Source organism: Platalea leucorodia (genome assembly GCF_965183815.1).
Source record: "Platalea leucorodia genome assembly, chromosome: 1".
NCBI lineage: Eukaryota > Metazoa > Chordata > Aves > Pelecaniformes > Threskiornithidae > Platalea > Platalea leucorodia.
The window spans coordinates 142928978-142947045 of record NC_138823.1 but is presented as its reverse complement, the minus strand read 5'-3'; the positions used below and the strand labels follow the sequence as shown (position 1 = coordinate 142947045).

General features: G+C 35.5%; 1 protein-coding gene across 4 annotated transcripts in view; it reads left to right on the top strand.

Moving 5' to 3' along the window:
- The window catches only part of ANKIB1 (ankyrin repeat and IBR domain containing 1), a 96264-nt gene that overhangs the window by 66883 nt on the left and 11313 nt on the right, over positions 1–18068 (top strand). For all 4 annotated transcript variants that reach the window (XM_082308303.1, XM_082308300.1, XM_082308302.1 and 1 more), the window contains 7 exons: positions 2802–3010; positions 4916–5004; positions 6750–6894; positions 8293–8459; positions 12754–12842; positions 13860–13990; positions 17446–17580. In XM_082308303.1, coding sequence (XP_082164429.1) covers positions 2802–3010; positions 4916–5004; positions 6750–6894; positions 8293–8459; positions 12754–12842; positions 13860–13990; positions 17446–17580 — 965 coding nt within the window. The remainder of the gene's footprint in view (positions 1–2801; positions 3011–4915; positions 5005–6749; positions 6895–8292; positions 8460–12753; positions 12843–13859; positions 13991–17445; positions 17581–18068) is intronic.

Below are 18068 nucleotides of genomic sequence, written 5' to 3'. Positions count from 1 at the left end.
CTCAGCACCGTATTGCTGGATTAAGCTTTCATACCCTATTATTTTTGTGGGCTCCTTGTGAAAATGAAAGGGAGAGGGAAAAGTGAAATAGGAAAATATTATTTTAAACCCACAACACTTGGCAGACTTTCTTGAGAAGGTATGGTACCTGAAACTCATCTCTTATATTATTTCCAATAGTTAGTATTTGTGTTCCTTTTAACATTGAATTAAGTCAACATGAACTTGTGCCAGTCTGATGATATTTAACGCACATACTTTGCGTATATGGTTTTTTTAAACGATTATTTGTTTAATTCTTATGATGTATTTTGGATTCTCAGAATACTCTCACTAAGGCTAGATATTACTAAATATTTGACTAAGTGGGTAGGCAGATTCTGTAACTTTTGCAGATATTTTGAAAAAGAAAATGATGGCAATACTGTTCAAACTTGCAGCACAGTCCATAATAAGTGCAAAAGCGGTGAGGTTGATGTAAACTGTGGAGAAATGTCTGCCAGCATCTAGCAAGCAGGAATTGAAAGTTGAGAAGAAATCCGTCTGTGTTGGAAAGGTCATTCTACTGATGTTGCCTAGTGATGTAGCAGTAACTTAATGCAATTGGCCAGTGCGGAGAAAGCAGCACAGACAATTTGCAAGTCATGAGAAAGTCAACTATTTTGCCTGTAGCTGTAGTCGTACACTGGAAATTAATCAAACAGAATTTATTTTATTTGAAATGAAAACATAGAATTGGTTCGGCCTAGTAAAGGGAATAACTGAGCTATTTACAAAGGCTTAGACAATTGGGAAGCATCAAATGCCAAATTGTAATGTTTTTGCATTTAATCTTGAAATTCTTAAAAGAATAATGTGAAATCTCAACTTAATTCACACTTGATGTATGAAAAGCATGTTTTAAACTTGGAAAGATCATTCTTACGTACTACTTTTAATAGTTCACAGACGTGTAATACTTAATCCAACAAACTTTGCTTTCTTGTATCGTACAACTATATCAATTTACTGACACAGTCTGTAAGAGTTAAGAGTGTATTTTTCTTTTTCTTTTTTTTTTTTTTAAGAGACAGAAGTATGTAGAGTTCGAGCCAAGATAAAAAGATGTTATTATGGCAGTCATGAAAATAAATAACTTTACAGATTTTCTACAAGTGTTTTTTCAACATTGTTCCTGTTTCTCTTCTAGTTCATTATACAGCAGTTGATTTCAGGATAAAAGAGAGGCAATTCAGTGAATGTAACTACCCCATATTTTACTAAAACTCATAAATTAATAATGAAAACACAGTGGAATCCATTTAGTAGCATGTCTTAACCCTGGGTAATTTTAAAGATGCAGTACAAACAAAGGAGCTCAAGAAAACTTTTAGCAAATGTTATCTGTATCTTAGCATCAGTCAGCTCTCTGAAAGATTATAAGCTCAGGGTAATTTGAAAAATGCTAGTAGAATTTATAATTTGTTCAGGGTCCGTGTCTTTAAACAAATGAAATTAAACTAACCCATGATCTGTTAGATAAGCAAGCGCCTGATCAGTATATCATCTCCAGCTCAAAGGCTTTTTTTCATATTAGGAGGGAGCAGATTTTAGTGTGATAGCAATCATTATTTGACAGGGGCAATATTTTTACTCAGTTCAGTGCTTAGAACTGAGTAAACAGTAACTTAGAACAGTGCTTAGAATCTTTTTTTCCAGCATTAATACAGTAGAGGTATACTATTTAGCTTTTATAAAATCTAAAATTCAATAAAAATAACACAGATCTTTTGGTTAATAACATTGAGTTTCCAGTGGGAGTACCTAACATTAAAAAAAAAAAAAATATTTAAAACAATAGGAAAAAATTGGAAAATTCCTCTTTCCTTCTGAAGTTCTAGTTCATCTAATCTGTGCATAGTGTTGATGGTTTTAGATTCAAGTCCATATAGCATTTTGGTAGATTTATATTTAAATGAGAACTTTCACGTATTTTTAATAGAAAAACATCACTATTCTTAAGATACCTTTAATACTACTGTCAGGAATCAGAAACAGAAAACATTTCAAACAATGATTAAGAAAGGTTTGATTTAGTTTTAAGATCCTCATACATCATAAAATTTGTTTCACTAGTTCTTTTTTGTATATAAATGGGAAATGTTAATTATGGATAAAAGTAAAGCATTCAGTAACAAGTGTAGAATATAGTAAGAATACATGAAATATTTTTTGCAATCAGGCGGGTTTTCTTTCTTTTTTTTCCCCAGAAATATATCACTCTTTTATACATACATAAAGATTGGTAACTCATTAGGTCACAAATCTTTTTGTAATCCAGTTGTATCTTAGTGTTCTTCCTTCATTTGTAGCACTTGGGTTCATCGTCTTAAAAAAACACAATAGACGAAAGTGAATCTGTATTGAACAATTACTTTTTCATAGAAAGGGAAAATATTAAATTCTGTGGTGCAAGGTTATATTTTGATCTGTCTTTGCAAGCCACTGCAGTTCTGGTTTCTGATTGAGTCTCCGAACTACTACAATTGCTGTAAATAAATAATAAAAATAATTTTATTTAAGACTGCTATTACAGGGAAAGGAGATGCTTGCAGTGCAATTATTTACATAAATACATTGCATTATGTAACGCGTTTTGTAAAATTTAATGTCTAAAGTTCCATTCACTTATACTTTATCGTATTTATTTATTTCTAAATTTTTTAGCTTAGTGTTTATATATTCTTTTGAGGGTGCAGTTACAAAATATATTTTAAATATCGTCAGCTGCATAATTTCCTGTATCTGTATATTTATTGAAGACTGGGACCGGGAGAAGTTACTTGAAGCATGGATGTCTAATCCAGAGAACTGCTGCCAGCGTTCAGGGGTTCAGATGCCAACTCCCCCTCCAAGCGGATACAACGCGTGGGATACGCTCCCTTCTCCACGAACTCCACGCACTACTCGCTCTTCTGTAACTTCCCCTGATGACATCAGCCCCTCACCAGGAGACATTGAGACAGCTGTGGTAAGTTTATAAATAGATCTGAAACTAGCAGGGCAAAAGAGCTTATTTCTAAACATAGTGCACCTAGGCAGACAGGAAAGCTGTGTTGTCGTTCATTCTGAAAATCAGTTCATGAAGGTGTAAAGTGTTTCTGTTTCCGAAAGCAGTGAACAGAAAAGTTGACACCTTAAACATTCTGTATAATAACACAGTCGAGCATCTGGCTAGTATAAAGCACTCTTGTTTTCACCTTGGCTGTCACTCACAAAGCAGCATTTTAGCCACAGTCACATCATTTGGCTCTTCTCATCTCTTACTTATCAAGATGTTCACTTTCATTATATCCATTTCCGTGAATGTACTCAATGCTGTGAACCCTGGCTTTTGAAAATTTTTTCTTTAGAAAACAAAATTCTCTTTGTCTGCTTTTTGAAATGTCAGCCCACTAGTGTACTGTAAGCTTATAATTACTTTTACTATGTGTGGGCTGCTTGAAGCGGTTTACAAGGCTATTGCAAATTTGAAATATGAAAGCGCCTTTCATTAAAATCAGTGTAGTTCTTTTGGAAGACAGAGTTCTTTCTTTAATAAACCACAGCTGCAGCATTATAAAACTTTTGCTCCATGACCTAAGCATTTTTCTAGAATATTATATGCAGTCTTGCAAATGGATCATCCCTAGATCTCACATTAAAATTAAGATTCTGCATTCCTGCATAGAAATCTTCTATTTCTTTAATTGTAAAATGCTGAAAAAGAAGCTATATAGAAAGAATAATGTTACCATACATTTATTTACATTAGCAGTTAAATATTGTCCATGAATATTTTCTAATTAAAAAGTGTAATGAAAGATTACATGTCTTCAGTTTTACACTGTGTGTTTTGTTTTTCATTGATGGTCCGTAAGCCAGAAATGCAGATTTGGATAATGATGAAACAAAATTGAAAACTCATATAAATTTAATAGTGAATATTTTTTATTCATTGTCAACTTCTAAAATATTTAATTTTGTCAAGACAATAAGGTGAAATGACTGAAACAACAATAAATACCTTCATTGAGTTTTGCACTTTAAAGCCCGACTTTTTTGGTTTGGTTTGGTTTTGGCTGTAAAACAAGTGCTTTTAAAAAGTGGCATACCATAGGCTAATTTTTTTTAAAATGTCCTATGTGTGTATAATATCTAATGGATTGAAAGCTGAAGTAAATTTTCAGGGAATCTTTGTTCCAATGGAAAGAAAAAGCCGTTTGTACTCCTTGAAGAACATGAATATTTATTTTCACACCTAACCACAAGCAATGAGTAGTTTCATCCCTATGCTTTAAATGTTTTCAGAGTAAGGGTCTCTATATTCAATGTTATTTTTTCTATAGTGCCTAGTTGTATAAAATTCAACAGTGGTATCTTCTATTGGAGTATTTGTAGCTTAACTTACTCTTTATTTTGATCAAAAGCTTCAAAGTATTTAAAAAAGAAAGTATTTATGTAGATTATTACATAAAATAGCTGCTGCTGTTGCACAACCAAATTGCTCCGCCTTGATTTGGACCTGATTGTGTGAAATGCTAAACGTTTCCTGTAGCCTCTGTCGTCTCCAGACTCCATCTCTGGCTGCCTGTGAAGCTGATGAAAAATTCAGGTCCCTTTTGTCCCTAGAACTCTGCAGAGTGAAGCACTTACTGAGCTGGAAGACATGATGGAAGGCACCCTAAAATGTGCCGTTTGGATAGGGAGGGATACCTAATCTTGCCCATTTCTATTTCTGTAGCTTAAATAACTTTTTTCTGGTTACAGTTAGATTTTTCCCCCCCTGCTGAGCACTTCAAATTTTTTGCTGAGGTTTTCCAATGTATTGTGTCCTGCTAACAATATGAAAGGCTTTAGGGTATTTCTTAATCAGAAGTATTTTTTTCATCTACAGTGTGACATTTGTATGTGTAATATTTCTGTGTTTGAAGACCCAGTGGATATGCCTTGTGGACATGACTTCTGCAGAGCATGCTGGGAGGCGTGAGTATATGTACTTTTCTATCTTCTGAGAAACTTTCATACTTGCCATTTTGAAGAGGAAAGGACAGAGACCATAAATAGTTAATGTTAAAGTACTGTTTGGGTTTTAAAGAGTTGCTGGTTTGACCCTATTTAATATATAAATTGTCACTCAAAGTGGCCATCAACTGGTTTAGGCTTACGTAATGTTTGTTTTGGTCCTGATTCAGCAAAACTCTTAAGCAAATGTTTCAAGCCTGTGTGTAAATAGATGAGCCTAGTCTTGATTTGCTCAGTGTGTGTGTGGTGTTGGCAGCGTTGGGGTTTGCACTTTCTAAATTAAGCACATGCTTAATTCCATCTCTTAGTTTAGCACACTAAACTTAGGCATCGTAAATACATTTCCAGTCAGAAAAGCAATTAAAATGCTTTCTTATGTTGAGGGTTAATAACTGAGGAGTAGATTTAGCTTAAAAGTTCTATTAGTGTAATGCTCTTGTTACTACGTATTTTTTTTAAAGTCAAAATAGTCATGCTAGTAAAAAACTCAGACGTGGGTAATTATGCTGGTATAAATATTACTCATACTTCCCAGGAATAACTACATCTCTATGCAGTGCCTTTATATTCATCTTTGTCCCCATTCAGGAGATTGTACTACTTGAACTGTACCACTATAGTGTCTTGTTACAGTGTCACATCAGCACAGCTAGTCCTACTGCAGATCAGCCCAATTTATATGAACCCATTCCTCCTATGTTAAGGAAGAGCACTGTCTCTTCCATATGAGCATTTAGAAGGTAATTCTTTTCAGTGGCAGGAAAATTAATAGTCATGCTTCTGTTGTCTTGCAAATTGTTATGCAGCAATGTAGAAGTTAGCAAGAGATCATTGGCTTGACATGGTGCTTCTAATTTGGGTGCTGGCCTGTGTGTACTGCGATTTGTGCATGCACTCAGAGCTGCAGTTCAATGTCAAGCAAGTGCTGGCGGTCGCACATCTAAGGTGGGATTCGTCTTTCCGAGCCAGTCATTTCTAAGTTACTCAGAGCATAGCCAGGACTGAGTTATCCATTCTAAGATACGAATCTAAGATGGGATGAATTGGCAGGTCTCTCTATCTTAACTATTGAAGGATCCCAGGTGACTAACTTAGCTGCCTGTCCTTTAGATGATTAAAGTTAGATGAGATGAGTATCATCCTTGATGTCAGATTAATAAATAAGTAACAGCTTTTAAACAAAGCAACCTTGCGCTCTGTGAGTTAAAGTCCAGCTTTCAGCAGATTTCTGAGCTCGTTCTGTCTTGCTTTCTACTGCTTGGGGACTATAAAGGTCTCCATTTAGAAATTTGTTTCCAAGAGCAGACCTATTTTGACTAGCACAGTTGTAAAAATTAATTGCATATCAAATTAATTATTTCCTAGGTTAATTACACTTACATGTTCCATTTCTGATTTAAGTTAGAAGTAATGCTCACTTTAATTAAACATCGCATAGCTGTTTGATAAATGGCGAGGATGGAAACCACAAACAGGGCTAAGCATAGCTGATGGTGCTCGCTTTTGAACCATGACAGTGTTCTTTTATTTTTTTTTTAATTATGCTGTTCATTAAATCTGTACCCCTTTTGAGCAGAAAGGGATACTTCCTATTCTTTCTTTAAAAATTGATTAATATGAATATCTGCGAACCTAGTATAAACTATTCAGCAGCCTTTTAATTTTTACTTTTTATTCACAAATACTGACTGACAAAATTCTGGCAGATTTTTGAATCTGAAAATTCAGGAGGGTGAAGCTCACAACATTTTTTGCCCAGCATATGATTGTTTCCAGCTTGTGCCTGTTGACATCATAGAAAGTGTGGTTTCCAAGGAGATGGACAAAAGGTACCTTCAATTTGACATTAAGGTAAATTATCAAACTGTTCCTGTACTCTTGAACTGTATTTCGTTTTATAAAAAAACCTCCCAATTTCTGTGTGAAATGCTGCAATATATCTGTAACTTTCCAAGTAGAAATTCATAAATTAATATGTACACTGAATTATTGGCAGTCTTATATGCCATAGTATCAATGTTTGATATACCACTGAGAAAAAAGAAAGAACATTATATTTATTCCTTAAGCACAAACACAGTACTTCCATAATGTGTAACCTAATGCAGTATTAATAAAATTATTTTATCAAATTAATGTTTGTAACAGGTGATATGAAGCTTTTAATCAGCGAGAATTGTTTATGTTGGCAATCTAAAATTTTTAAGGGTTTTTTAATTATTTTTATTACCAAGAGACTGTTTACATTCAGAAATAGTGCCTGTTTCCATTTTAAAAATTTATTAGTACAAGTGAATTACTTAAATTTTTTTCCATCCAATGCTTGGTATGATTGTTATATATAGGAAGAGAATTACAAAAAACTTGATTTGGTTTTCCTGTTTGATTTTTTTAATTTGTTGCATCATTGCAACTTGTTTTTTAAAGCAATCTTTTAATTCACCTTTATTCTTTTATATTAGTGTAGTAATGAACTAGCCTTTGAGATAATGTGCTACTTTATCAGTGCTGGCAGGGAAAAACAAAGTAGAGAAATATTTTTTTATTTACAATACAATACCTTCTCTGTGTGACAAGTCCCTTTAATGCACAATAACAGTCTTACACAGTAAGATGCAAATTAAATTACCAGATCTGATTAATCTTTTACATCTTCATATTTGGTGGTGGTGATCAGTGATAATCAGCATATGTTTGAAGCAAAGTAGTGAAAGTTCCTTTTCCTCCTCATTTATTAGATGTAAGTTTTACAAAAGACCTGCTACATTAACCAAAAAAGATTGGAGATAAATTCCTGAGTTAGTCTAGTTCTGATTTCCAGTTTACTGTGAGTGGGATATATTGTGGGATTTTTGTTTTAATCAGTAAGGTTTTAATTCTTTTCAACTACAAGAGTCAGTTCTGTTAATGAGTGTATTGCCAGTGTATATATAGTAGAAGTTTACAGTAAGCCATATCACAAAGGGATTGATTTGCACACATTGAACATTTTGTTTGGGATGCAAGTCATTTGCATCTTAGCATAAGTCTGGAGTACTGTTGTTACAAAAAAAAAAACCAACCATTTTTAAGGTGGAGATTAAATTATTCCTATTTGAAAAAGCCTATCAAAGTAGCTACAAGATTGTCCATATGCTTTTTGGCTTTGTACCTTCAAAGGAAGATTGTGAATACAACTTGTTTTATATCAATGATGAAATCTGATCTTATGTGGTAATATATTTTCCTTTTTCCCTTTTTTTCCTCCAGGCCTTTGTTGAAAATAATCCTGCTATTAAATGGTGTCCTATACCAGGCTGTGAAAGAGCGGTAAGGCTAACAAGACAAGGATCAAATTCAACAGGATCAGATACGCTTAGCTTTCCTATGCTAAAAGCCCCTGCTGTAGATTGTGGAAAAGGACATCTTTTCTGCTGGTTAGTACTAGAAGCTTATCTACATCAACGTAAACTCAGTCACTGCTATTCCAGGGAATAATTAAAAAGTCCCACTTGCCACCAAGTGTGCAACAGAAATTTGTGTGGGATGGTATATGACTGTGCTATCCTGTATCCATGCACTAAATAACCTCACGTGCACAAATATTTTAGTATTTTACAACACAGCAAAGGTTTATAATACTGTCTTACTCATTATTGGCTCTGTTAGATGCAAAACAGCGGAACGGAGTGTTATGATGTTCTGTTCTGAGGGGACACAGGAGAAGCGGGATATTGGTAGAGGGATTTTTGTGTCTGTTCTGGATAGTTATAGTATAATAGAAACATGGCACATTCTGAATTGTAGCACAGAAAATCATCAATTTTTAGCTCTTTCTGAATTTTGGTAGAATCACATCAAAGAAGCAGGAGTTTAAACAGGACTATGAAGGACCTTTTGCTTCATACATTCTGTTTGCAGAATCACTACGATCATTGTTTCACTTTAGGATCAGCACTTTTTCTTTATGTTATCTTCTATTGAGCCTTAAGATGAATACAAGCTCGAGAAGAAGTAAAAAGCCATAAGATATTTAAAAAACATCCCTCAGATTGCCTGTCTTCAGAACTTCCAAGAAAAGGACAACAGTATCAACAAAAGCAAAAAAGTGGTGGGATATTTATCTGACATGCAGAGCAAAGCCCTATCCTAATTCCTTGAGGTTATCAGACTGACAATTTACGAGTATTGTAGTGGGACATCCTTTTCACTGTTTGAAAATCAAAAAGGGTCAACCAAAGTACAGACATTCAGACAAGCTGAGTAATCCTTCTTTTCATTTTTCAATTGAAACCATGATGCAAGAAGAAGACATCCTGAATAATCTGCTTGATTCCAGATATCCTAAGACTCTTAATGAAAGATACTTCTGATTTTAGTTCTTTCCCCATATGAATGGAAAGGAGGAAGGAATAAGAGGAAAGTAGACATAATGAAACAACCACAAAAGCCAGAAAACAGAACTTCTTGGGCAGAGGTTGTTCACAATGGATGGAGAACTCCGAAAGAAACAAATCCTGTGGAAACAAACCAGAAAATGTTCTTTACCAGTGAACATATAACAAACCTTAGCACTGTTCCACAAGAAGGTACCATCCTCTCATCCTTGCTTCTGATTAGAGACAGAGAATCAATTTTTCTGTTAACCTGAAGGACAGAGCTTGAGACCACTGTAGTGTAATATTGACATAGTCCTTCAGACATTGGCAGCTTCTGCTTCCTTCACATGGGCTAAATGCACTAGCTCCGCAGAATGTCCTCTTGGGTGTGAAAATGTCCTCTGAGTGCCTAATTTTTATGAGAAATGTCTTTTTTGTGTTTCCTGATAATATTTCTGAATGTTCTTTTGATGTTAATGCTTCAAGATACTGCACAAGCAAATACGGTTAAGGTCTTGAAAAAGACCTCATTCTAGCAGCAAAATGTCCAAGAAGGCCTTTCCAAGGCCTTTTTTTCAGCCCCACAAAAGTGAATGAAGAGTTTCAGCAATGGCAAGAAAGTTCTGCTAGCAACCAAAGCATCCTGCAGTACTATAAAACAGAACCATTTGCTGAGGACAGCCACATTAGTCTTACAGTACAAAAACCCCGTGCATGAATGAGTTCCTCTGGAGAAAAAGAAAGTGTATTCTCAGTTCAGAGAGTTTTCATCATTGCCGTATGCTTAAAGGGAGCTTGCTTTTATGCCTTTAAAGCTCAATCAACACATCCCACAGTTCCATGCTTATGTCACTTCTGCAACTTTTACCCGGGTAATCTACAGCTTAGACATTGTAATAGCAGTTGATACTGCATTTAGTAAGAGATTATTCAGAATTTATGTATTAGAACACCCTAACTAACCCCTAGATAATCACTTGCTTTTTTCAGATCTATAGCCTTCCCACTCATAAAAGCAAGAAAATTCTCTGAGTCTATTGAGAAATTTTCTTTTGTTTTTGTTTGGTTTTTTTGTTTTTAATGTGGAAATAGGAATGTTTCTCTTAAATAGAGAGTTCCTTAGAATTTACTCATTTTTCATTACCCACCCCTAACAGTGCCTTCAACAAAATGTAATCTGTTGTGACAAACACAAAATTCTATTCCCTTTCAGAAAAAGCATTCTGAGGTATTTAAATGTAGTACAAATGAAAACTGTGCACAAATCCTACATCTGTGTATTATCAGATACATTCAACTTACTAGAACCCCTTCATGCTGTTTCAGAAGCACAAGGAACTGTAACGAGCAGACACTTCTGGAAAATAGTCCAGCAGGCAGTGCACACTTAGTTTTGCACCATAAGTCCTTGCTCCTTTCATCCTAGATGGAGACAAGGGCAGAGTCTCCCTTTGTGGGAGAGAGGTCTCTTCAGGTGCACTTGGGAAGCCAATTACAAGTTGCAACAGTGTTTTGGTATTTTGATTCAAAATTCATTATATGATACAAGTACTATCATGAGGGAAAAGTAAGTCCAAAACTGCGTGCTTCTTGGACCATGCTTTTAGCCCTTCCCTGAATTTTAACTTGTTGAAAATTGCTACAATTTTATTAAGTGTGTACTGCACCTTCAAATAAATGATCCCGCTGAATATTGAGGAAGGCAGTCTGGGGGGGCTAACGCTGTTCATTGTCACAGCCATTTCGTATTAGTTCCCTTCATTCAGTGCTGTCGGGGAGTCTATCCAAAATACAGCTTTGTTTCATAAAAAGTTTTATGAGCGATAAGCTCAGCGCCCTTACTCTAGTAAAATGGCATCCCAGTATAAAAATCATTGTTTTGGGGTGGGCTAAGGAAAGAACGTCTTTCATGAGAAGTTGTTCTTTAACACTCTGTTGTGACTATCATATAGATATAGATACAGACACATGATATATATATGATTGCACTTCATTTAAAATCCATAAATTTACACGTTTGAAAACATGAAAGACACAACCTTTCCTCCCCCAGTAATAGATTGACTAATCAGCTTTTAATTTAAAACTGAATTTATTAAAGTTAATTTTTTGCTAATTTCAGTCGTTTCTGGGAACAAATACTGTGTGAAAGGTCTTGGCTTTCTTGAAGTCAATGATTTAAATGTCCTACTGTCCCACAGAAGGGAAAGGTGTCAGTTTTCAGCCAGGGCTGAGATTGCCTTATTACAGACTAGTTATTCATTCCAGTACAATCTTTCCCAGCTACAGATCTTAAGTATCTGCAAACCAGAGATCCTCGTGTAGTGACTTTAAGGTTGTTTGATAGCAGACTAGCTAGTGGGAAAAAAGCTAAAAACTGTTGCCATAACCTTTTCTTTGTTCCTGCATTCCTGCTTAAGATGTGGACCAGAGTGATCAGAAGAGTATTGATGTAGCTTCTGAATCTGCACTGCAGAAAGCAGTTCACTGTTGGATATGCAGAAAACTTGCATATGCTCTGATGCAGCTGGTGGCCATCTGAAATATACTCCCTCTGAATTGTTTTGTTTGATGTGGCAGATGTCTGAGGCTATTTGCTGTCTTTCCAGTAAAAAAGGGAGTCATTACAAATCCAGAGTCCGTATTGACACATCTACACCCAAGCACCATCTGGAAGCCATATATCTGCCACTGTGTAGTAGTGATTGCCATCCTTAAAGCTAGTAGTAACTTCAAGAGAAGCTCAAGGGACTCATTTCTCCACTATGTCCATGTAACTAAGTTAAAGCCCCCATTTAAGAGACTCCGGTGGAAAGAGTAAACATCCATAAATACTTAATGCTGGTGGTGAAGGGCTTGGATCTTGTTCTAGACTGAAAGCTTGAATCTAGTTAAAGATTAATTATTACAACTGAATAGGTGCAACTAATGCTACATAAAATGTATTTCGGCTATAGCAAACTACCTAGTTTTGGATAATCTCTTTATTCTGGTTTACCTTTATCACAGAAACTATACTAGCACTTTTTGTGGCACTAAAATAGTACCTGGGCATAACTCAAACAAACTGCAAGCCAGCTGATTTATTTCAGATTGTAATTTTAAAAAGCTCTTTTCCTTTCCTGTCTCATTTAAATTCTTTATTGATCTTAATGATGGTCATCTATGCTTGTGAGCAAGTATTCTAAGAGTATTTTAAAATAATGTTAATTGGATGGCTTTTTATCTTCCTGACTTAATTAAAGTTTGAGCGTGTCTTGATAAGTTTCCATGTTTTTTAGCTTGAACCAATTTTAACTTTAATTCTAAATCTCTAAATGATAAGTTATTGTGTATACACCTTCATTTTCAGGGAATGTCTTGGTGAAGCACATGAACCTTGTGACTGCCAAACCTGGAAGGACTGGCTACAGAAAATATCTGAAATGAAACCAGAAGAACGTAAGAGTCATGCCGGGGGGGGAATTAATTCTTTTTGCTGTTGTTGTTATCTTTTGGTTTTAGAGGGATTTTTTTTAGTTGCATTAAGTAAAAACTCTACATTGGTTGAAAAATAGGGTAAAAGGGGAAGAAAATTAAACCCTTAAATGAGGGGCTGCTTCACACTATAAGTGCATACTAGACAGCACTAGTGGTAGACTGTTCTCCTTAAACCATTCCTCCCCATAAATCCATGTGTAGTTTAGTCAGGGCATACAAAACTCTTTTCCCTTCCTCTTACAGCTTTGTTTCATTAATGAGTTGATTTATTCCCAAATATAACTTTGTCCTGAGCAATTTTAAATCTTTTAGCCTAGTCTGCACTTTGTTTGAGTTGTGTTCCATGTGGTTGTTTGTGTGCTTTAAAACTAATTCAAGCCAGCAGGTGATAATAATAGTAAGGTTGAGGGTGAATTGCAGGGGAATTGTGGGGAATAGCTTAATGATAAATAAATTGTACTGAAAAAAGTAATAAAGGTTGGGTTTACACAGGACAGACATTTTCTTGGTCAACAGAAACAAAAAAATTAAAGATTAACAGTAATTTGAATAAATGCTAACTTGGTTACCACAGTTCAGACCCTTTCCCTAATATGTTATAAATATTCTGGAAAACACAGAAAATTCTATAAAGAGGCAAAATACACCATGCTTTATCAAACTATGCCAATTTTTCTCATAGATGTATTTGTTCATTTATATATTATAAATGTCGTATATAATATAAGATTGTATAGAACTGTATGTGTGGAAATATATAGAAATAATATGTGTAATAATATTACATATAATCTGTATAAATTAGAAAATGTATATATTTATATATGTGACAAATATATAGTGAAGAATTACGATGTTCTGTCAAGAAACAGATAAACATCTATCTTTCCTAATCTGATTTTCACAAAAGATTACACAAGTACAATTTCAACTTCTCTGTTTTTGCATGCTCCATATCCTCCTGTTACCCTCAAAAAGTTGTGGGAGTGAGCGAGGCATATGAAGATGCTGCCAACTGTCTGTGGTTACTAACGAACTCCAAACCATGCGCCAACTGCAAATCTCCAATTCAGAAGAATGAGGGCTGCAACCACATGCAATGTGCAAAGGTAAGAAAGACCCTTCATACCATTTGTTGTGAAACCATAATTCAGGTTGTGTATGTCGTGTATACGTTTTAAGAGTACAGACTTCCAAAACCTTTGAATGTCATGCCTGAGATCTAATGGAACCTGTTGCAAGAATTAGATACTGACAAATGGAGGCTTACATGCATTTAGAAAGTGTTTCATATTTAGTGAAATCTGTTTGACTGGCAGGTGAACACTGTAATGGTCAAAATTTCATAAACACCTAAGAATTACTGGCAATACAATATGAAACTCAAGGAGACAGAAGTAATTGATAGTTTAATAATCATTAATAATGTAGAAGAGAAAGAACATTTTTAGTTGGCAGAAGATGAAACATTTTAAGGAATGGTAAGCTCATTGAGGGTTTGGCCGTACTGCATTTTTCTTTTGCAATATTTCTCTAACATAGCAATAAAACCGAGGCATTTTAAATGGAAAACTGTAAACAGGAATTAATCAGTAGGAATGAAAAGACAGCAAAGAGTAATTCCAGAAGAAACTTATTGGTGACAGCAGCCAAAAATGTAGTCATGAGTTTGCACTATGCTACCGAAATAGAAAAAATATTTTTTGCCATGAGTTCAGTATCATTTGAGAATGCTTTTTCTCTCAAATTAGTTAAAAGCAGCATATTTAGAATACTGGTCCTTTATGTCAGAAATATCCTATGTAACTACAGCTAATACCTCTTTGAGGAGCATCATTAAAAATAAGAAAGTAGCACACACTTGACATAGTTGGCCTCCAATGAAAAGCTAAGAGATTTAGAAAGTAATTCTCTTTATTTTTCTGGAAATGTGTTAGTCTCTTTACATTGCTGTGCAGATCCCATTTTCTTCATATTATCATCACATATTTTCTCTCTTTCTGTGATATGATTTGAAGGTTGGAGCTTTTTTTGTTGTCATTTCTTTGGTTTTGTCTGTGGCAGCAGAGAACAGATTCTCCTCCACTTTGTTTTATGCCAAGTTTGCTGGTTTGGGGTTTTTTTTATGATTTTTAAGAGAGCTCATAAATTCCATAGTGCTAAAAACTGTAAAAGGTCTGTTTGTTGCAGCTTTTGCCACTGACCTCATCTCAGTTGAACAAAAGTATGGCTTCAGGCTGGAGAAGACTTTGGCCATTAAACAGTCTTGAACGTAGATAATTTAATTCAGTACCATTCTGAGGCACTGGCTGACAACCACAGTTCTTTTCTCCTTTGATGCTGTACCTTATAAACAGCTTAAAGTGTCCTTAAAACAGTCAGATTCCTTTTGTGGTGGAGAAATCTCTGCAAACAGAAGCTGTCTCTCCTCAGCCTGGTGAGGAAGGAAAGGGTGTTCTCAAGCTCATTGCGGGGCTCAGAAACAAGGTATAGTGGTCACCTCGCTTGTCTCTTCCTCCACTGAAGTAAGGGTCTGTGATAGAGCTTCTGCCTTTGCTGCCGTAAGGTCTGCTCAAGCCTACTACGTGATGAGCTACGAGTGCCTCTTAGCAGCTAGCATGTACCTGGGTGCAGAGGAGGATTCTCTTTACTCGTAAAATCACATTTCTGTACTTCAGTAGGCATCTTACTGTTTTATGAGCCCAGTTTCTAAGGAGACAAGGCTTAGGCAGTCCTGCTCTCTCACTCCGCAACTGTAGTAGTTTTTTAACCTTCTGGGTACTTTGAAACAGATATGAAGGAATGGGGCGGGGTGGGGTGTCACAGATATTAAATTACTGCAAGTTTCATGAAACTTGGTAGCTGTATGGTGCAGAGTGTACTGCCACCAAGAGAGAGGCTGAAATACCTACTCAGCAGTTACCTGCTTAGCAATTACCTCTTCTGCTTGGCTCAGGCAGTGGCCAGGCAGCAGTTGTGATTAGTTACACCTAGGTGGTGCTGCCACATGGCTAGGTGATCATAAAGGCACACAAAACAGAGCTCAGGGTTTGGGGAGATGTGTAGAAACAGATGATGCGGTTTTGAATGTTTAATGAGACTGAGGTATTGGAGGAGGGCCTGGGAACCCTGGGTGAATCTTTGGTTTTTGAGGAGGCTTTTGGAGATGTGAGAGATTAGAAGATATATATAGTGGAGTGGTCATGGAGGGAGATAATTTGGGAGAGGTGCGATTATTGCAGTAGGAGCATATATACATAAATTAATAGAAAGTCAAGCTTTATTAGTTCTGTTGCTTGTAAAACAACTTGTTTCATACTGTTTTTTTAATATTTTGTAACGATTTTTTTCTTATAATGAATATGACTGTTTTGAATGATAGGTAAATGATGAAGTGATACACACTTAACACTTGTATACACAGTTATTCTCATACTTCATTCTCAGCGCTCATCTTACCATTTTGCATAAGCAAGCAGTTTCAAAAAAACAAAGAAGGTGCAGCATAATAACAAGAAAAAATACCCTAGTCTGCATTGCTTCTTAGAAGAAAATCAGCACTACCGGCGAGACAAAATTAGCAAAAGTACAATGCAAGAATTAGATTTAATTTCTTCCTGTAACATATCTAATTGATTGTATAAAACAACTACTGATAAACACGTCTGGTATGGACTAGGTATTCCTGGAAAGGTTAAACTTATCAAAGAGAGAAAAAATGCAACTTAATTTCTCAAATTCCAATAATAATATTAATGGATTCATATTAATTAATGTAAATTTTTGCTTCATTTTTTCAGGATTTTTCTTTGCTCATCTGTAAAACAGATAAACAGGATTCACCAAGTCATAAAGTCTTTTGCCCATCCATCCATAAATAGCTTCCAATTTTTTTGAAATAAACTAGCTGAGAACTTGGTGCTGAGTTGAGAATATTTAATACAGTTTGATCTTCTCTGATGCCGAGAAGCCTGGATAAGTCAGATCTCTTTGTAAGGTGTTACCTGTTTTGAAAGTTCTCTACTCAGTCAATGCAGAAAAGGCTCACCTTGAACTAATTGCTCTTCAAAGTTTATGTTCTGCTTTCTTCTCTCTTGCTTTAGTAGTTGTTATTAATAGTTTACATCAGGAACACCACATGACAAAAGTACCAGTAATCATGTTTTCTTAAGTGATATTAGGAAAAAATTCACTCTTTCTCATGAACAGTTTCTGTGACGCTTAAAAATGGGACTGTTCTTTTTTAAAACAATAACAAAACAACAGGCCTGATCAGCTGTATTTATCGTTTGATTTATTTCATCCACTTAAAACTTAACTTGTAGATCCAACACAATCTTGTGATCCAAGGAACAAAAATTATGACTGACATGGTTTGATAACATGGATCTTCTGTAGTAGGTAAAATAGGAAGGAGGCTCCTCAAAAAATTTTTTGACCATAAGCACACTCAGGATGATGTTAATTCAGTTGGTCATGGAGGAATAATGATGCATAACTGCAAATCTACAATGTATCAACAACTTCCCCCCCCCCCCCCCCCCCGTTCCTTTTTTTTCTGAAGTGCAAATACGACTTTTGCTGGATATGCTTAGAAGAATGGAAGAAGCACAGCTCTTCCACTGGAGGCTACTACAGATGCACTCGCTATGAGGTTATTCAACATGTAGAGGAACAGTCCAAGGAGATGACAGTAGAGGTAACAAATGAATGTGTGTGTTTGAAAAGTAGCACTAAGGCTGCAATTTTCTATTTAGGATAAGTTTCTTCAAAATTCTTCCAAACCCAGTTCTAAATGGGAAAAAATACAACCTTAAATATATCAAAGAGACAGAAAGAAAACACTGCTTTTTTGTGGATAGAAACATAAGATTTGGTGCTGCTTTTGGCTTTGGTAAGAACCACTGGTGACTTCTCTCAAGTGATTTTACTTCTCTGTGCCATGGTTTCCTGTTGTGAAATGGGCATGCTGGAACTGTAATTACCTGCTGTGCACTACAGAAGACATGCCTTAATTTTTGCATTTGTAAAGTCTGTTTAAATAGCATGCGCACACAGTGCATCAACTCTGGCTACGGTATTTGCAGACTTGTGAATTTCAAAAATTACGTTTGTCTCTTACATGGCACTCATCAGCATTGTGTACAATACTTTTATGTATAGTGGGAGTAGAAACAGTTGGTTATG